The sequence below is a fragment of the Austrofundulus limnaeus genome, unplaced genomic scaffold, assembly GCF_001266775.1.
Source record: "Austrofundulus limnaeus strain Quisiro unplaced genomic scaffold, Austrofundulus_limnaeus-1.0 Scaffold474, whole genome shotgun sequence".
NCBI classification, from domain to species: domain Eukaryota; kingdom Metazoa; phylum Chordata; class Actinopteri; order Cyprinodontiformes; family Rivulidae; genus Austrofundulus; species Austrofundulus limnaeus.
The window spans coordinates 83,256-86,212 of record NW_013952876.1 but is presented as its reverse complement, the minus strand read 5'-3'; the positions used below and the strand labels follow the sequence as shown (position 1 = coordinate 86,212).

Genomic DNA, 2,957 nt, shown 5'->3' with positions numbered 1-2,957 from the left:
TAATCCCATACACTGGTTTAATCCCATACACTGGTTTAATCCCAGACACTGGTTCAATCCCACACATTACAAAAACTGTCACCAAGTTTTAAACCTTATATCAGCCAAAAAGTCTTTTTGATCTTGTTTTCAGACTGATTTACTAAACAAGAACTGATTGTGTAAGAATAATCAGAATGAGTAAGAAATTTAACTCAAATTAAGTCAAAAATTTCTGCCAATGGAGTAAGAAAATTTTACTTGGTAAGATTCTTGCAATAAGAGAAATTTGAGTCAAATCAAGTATTTTAAGAATCTTACCAAGTAAAATTTTCTTACTCCACTGGCAGAAATTTTTGACTTAGTCTGAAAATGTGACTCTGACTAACAAGACAAATAATCTTACACATTCTGAAAACAAGATGATTATTCTTACACAATCAGTTCTTGTTTAGTAAATCAGTCTGAAAACAAGATCAAAAAGACTTTTTGGCTGATATAAGGTTTAAAACTTGGTAACATGGACAGTTTTTGCAGTGTAGAGAAGAATCTGATGTTTCTTTAGATTATTTTGAGTCTAACAAAGAGAGTCAAAGAAGAGTTAAAGTTTAAATGATTTTGTTTTAATAAACAAAAACCAGAGAGTTTATTTTATTAATGAGTTCCCCTTTGATGTCACTTCCTGTTTCACTTTGGCTGAGCCAAAATCAAAAGGAAATAGGACAGTTATGTGACAAAATGGGTAAAATTATGTGTTTTATGCAAATTTTATTCAGTATAAAAATGATTTCTTTGACTTTTTGTTTTTTAATGACAGGCATGTCACAGGTACTTTAACGTTTTACTTATTGGGCCAGAAAAAGTGTTAACGAGGGCCAGATTTGGCCCATGGGCCTTCAGTTTGATTGATTGATGACTTCCTTCAGATTAAAGTGAGCTGTAAGTAACCTTCCTGCACTCCTCAGGACTGGAGCTACCATGACATCTGGTCCTTCTTGAGGACGTTATACGTTCCCTACTGCATCCTGTATGATAAAGGGTGAGCTCATCCTGTCTTTGAAGTCCACTCAGGACACCGTTTCAGATTGTTTCAGTGTTGTTGTTTTTGTTTCTGTCGCGTCCTGCAGGTACACGTCACTCGGCAGCATGGACAACACTCAGAGGAACAAAGCCCTGCAGGTGGTGGACGACAGGGGGGTGAAGCGATATAAACCGGCCTACCTGTTAGAGAACGAGGAAGAGGAGCGCAACTCCCGCGCCTGATGCCAGAGGAAGAATAACGTCTGCACGTCAGCTGTTGCTCGTAGATTATTTCTTCAGTAGCACTTTATAACTACACTTTATTAAGCTTTAATCATTAATAAGTGCTTATTTAACCTTAAAACATCATTAATTAAGGATGATTTATACTTAATAAGCAATAAATTAACACAGTTGTTAATTCTTTACCCATAAAGGCTAATTACAAAACAACACACTCTTTCATCCATGCTTGATGATGATAATTAATGATGTTTTCAAGGTTAACTAAGCATTTATTAGGCTAAATAAGGTGTAGTTATTATATTTTTAGCCCTAATTGCCATCCACACCAACTTCTGACCAGGACATTTCTTTAATCTTGTGAGTTTGCAACATGTCTGATAACAAGATGAGATGAAGAAAAGTGTTTAATAGATTAAAGTTTTGTGCTGCTATAAATAAAACATGTTGTCCTGCTGAAACAATCATTTATAAATCAAACTATCCAGTTTGTTCAGAAATAATGTGGAAAAGAGGTTTCTGTGGATTTGTGCTCTGAGTGAGCTGAAGGTCAATCATCATCATCATCATCATCATCATCACGCTGTAGTTCCCCTGGTGGGCCTCACGAGTGCGTTCTTATCACGTTTTCCATTTAGTGTCTGTGATTACAATAAATTACCTTCTTTGTTTCCAGACATGATTGAATCCAGGCTCATCGATCCGAGCTCTCCCTCTCATCTTCATCCTCCTCCTCCTCCTCCTCCTCCTCCTCCTCCTCCTCAGCCTGGAGAGATTAGTCACCGTGGCGCGGCGACGATCGATATCGGCCGATCTAATAAAGCGGGTCGCTTACGAGGCCACCGCAGGGCTGCACGCGCTGTTACACCAGCAATTACCACTACCAGGTCGACAACCTCACACACACACACACACACACACACACAATCCCTCACTCCTTCACGGCCCGCTTGATTTATTAATAATAACTGTAATATAAGAGGCAATAAACTGGGCCTTGATAATCTGCAGCAGAACTGTAATGAAGGCTGTGTTCTGACGGGGAGACAAACACACCGGGACATTGTCTGGAGTGATGTTTGTGTGACAGAAAATCATGTTTCATACACACCCTGTGTAACGTGGCTCACCACTCACAGTTCTTGATATTTGATCCTGTCGAGGCTTCAAATGAAAGAGAGGAGCACCGTTTAATGAGTTAATCACACTCATAATCTGCTGCTGCTTTCTGGATTATGGTTAATATGAAACTAGTTAAAGGAACAGAGTTTCTTACAGCATTAAATAACTTCATTTCTGTTGGATTAAATTTAGTCCCAGATATATTAGCTGCCCTCAAAATGGAACTTATTATTTCAGTTTGTAGTGTTTTTATTTTGTTAAAAGAAAACCCCATCAGATTTGTCCTTCTGCTCTTCCATAGAAATCTGCTGAGTTTTTAATCTGCTTTTAATTAATACATTGAATTTAGAAATTTGACTATAATTTTGAGGGAAAAAAGCCATAATTCTAAGGCTACGTTCACACTGCAGGCAAATCCGACCCAAATCTGATTTTTTTGACCCATCTGACTCATATCTGATGTTTTTATGACAGTCTGAACGCGACAAATCCGATTTTTTCTAATCCGACCCAGGCCGTTTCAGTATGTGGTTTTAAATCAGATATATATCTGATGTTTTCAAAGTGACTGCAGTGTGAACGCTCATGTCACA

General features: G+C 37.9%; 1 protein-coding gene across 1 annotated transcript in view; it reads left to right on the top strand.

Annotated features, from left to right (window-relative positions):
- The window catches only part of flad1 (flavin adenine dinucleotide synthetase 1), a 15,090-nt gene extending 13,381 nt beyond the window's left edge, over positions 1 to 1,709 (top strand). The window contains exons 8-9 of the mRNA XM_014025425.1: positions 945 to 1,018; positions 1,107 to 1,709. Coding sequence (XP_013880879.1) covers positions 945 to 1,018; positions 1,107 to 1,242 — 210 coding nt within the window. The 3' untranslated portion in view covers positions 1,243 to 1,709. The remainder of the gene's footprint in view (positions 1 to 944; positions 1,019 to 1,106) is intronic.
- The last annotated feature ends 1,248 nt before the right edge of the window (positions 1,710 to 2,957 follow it).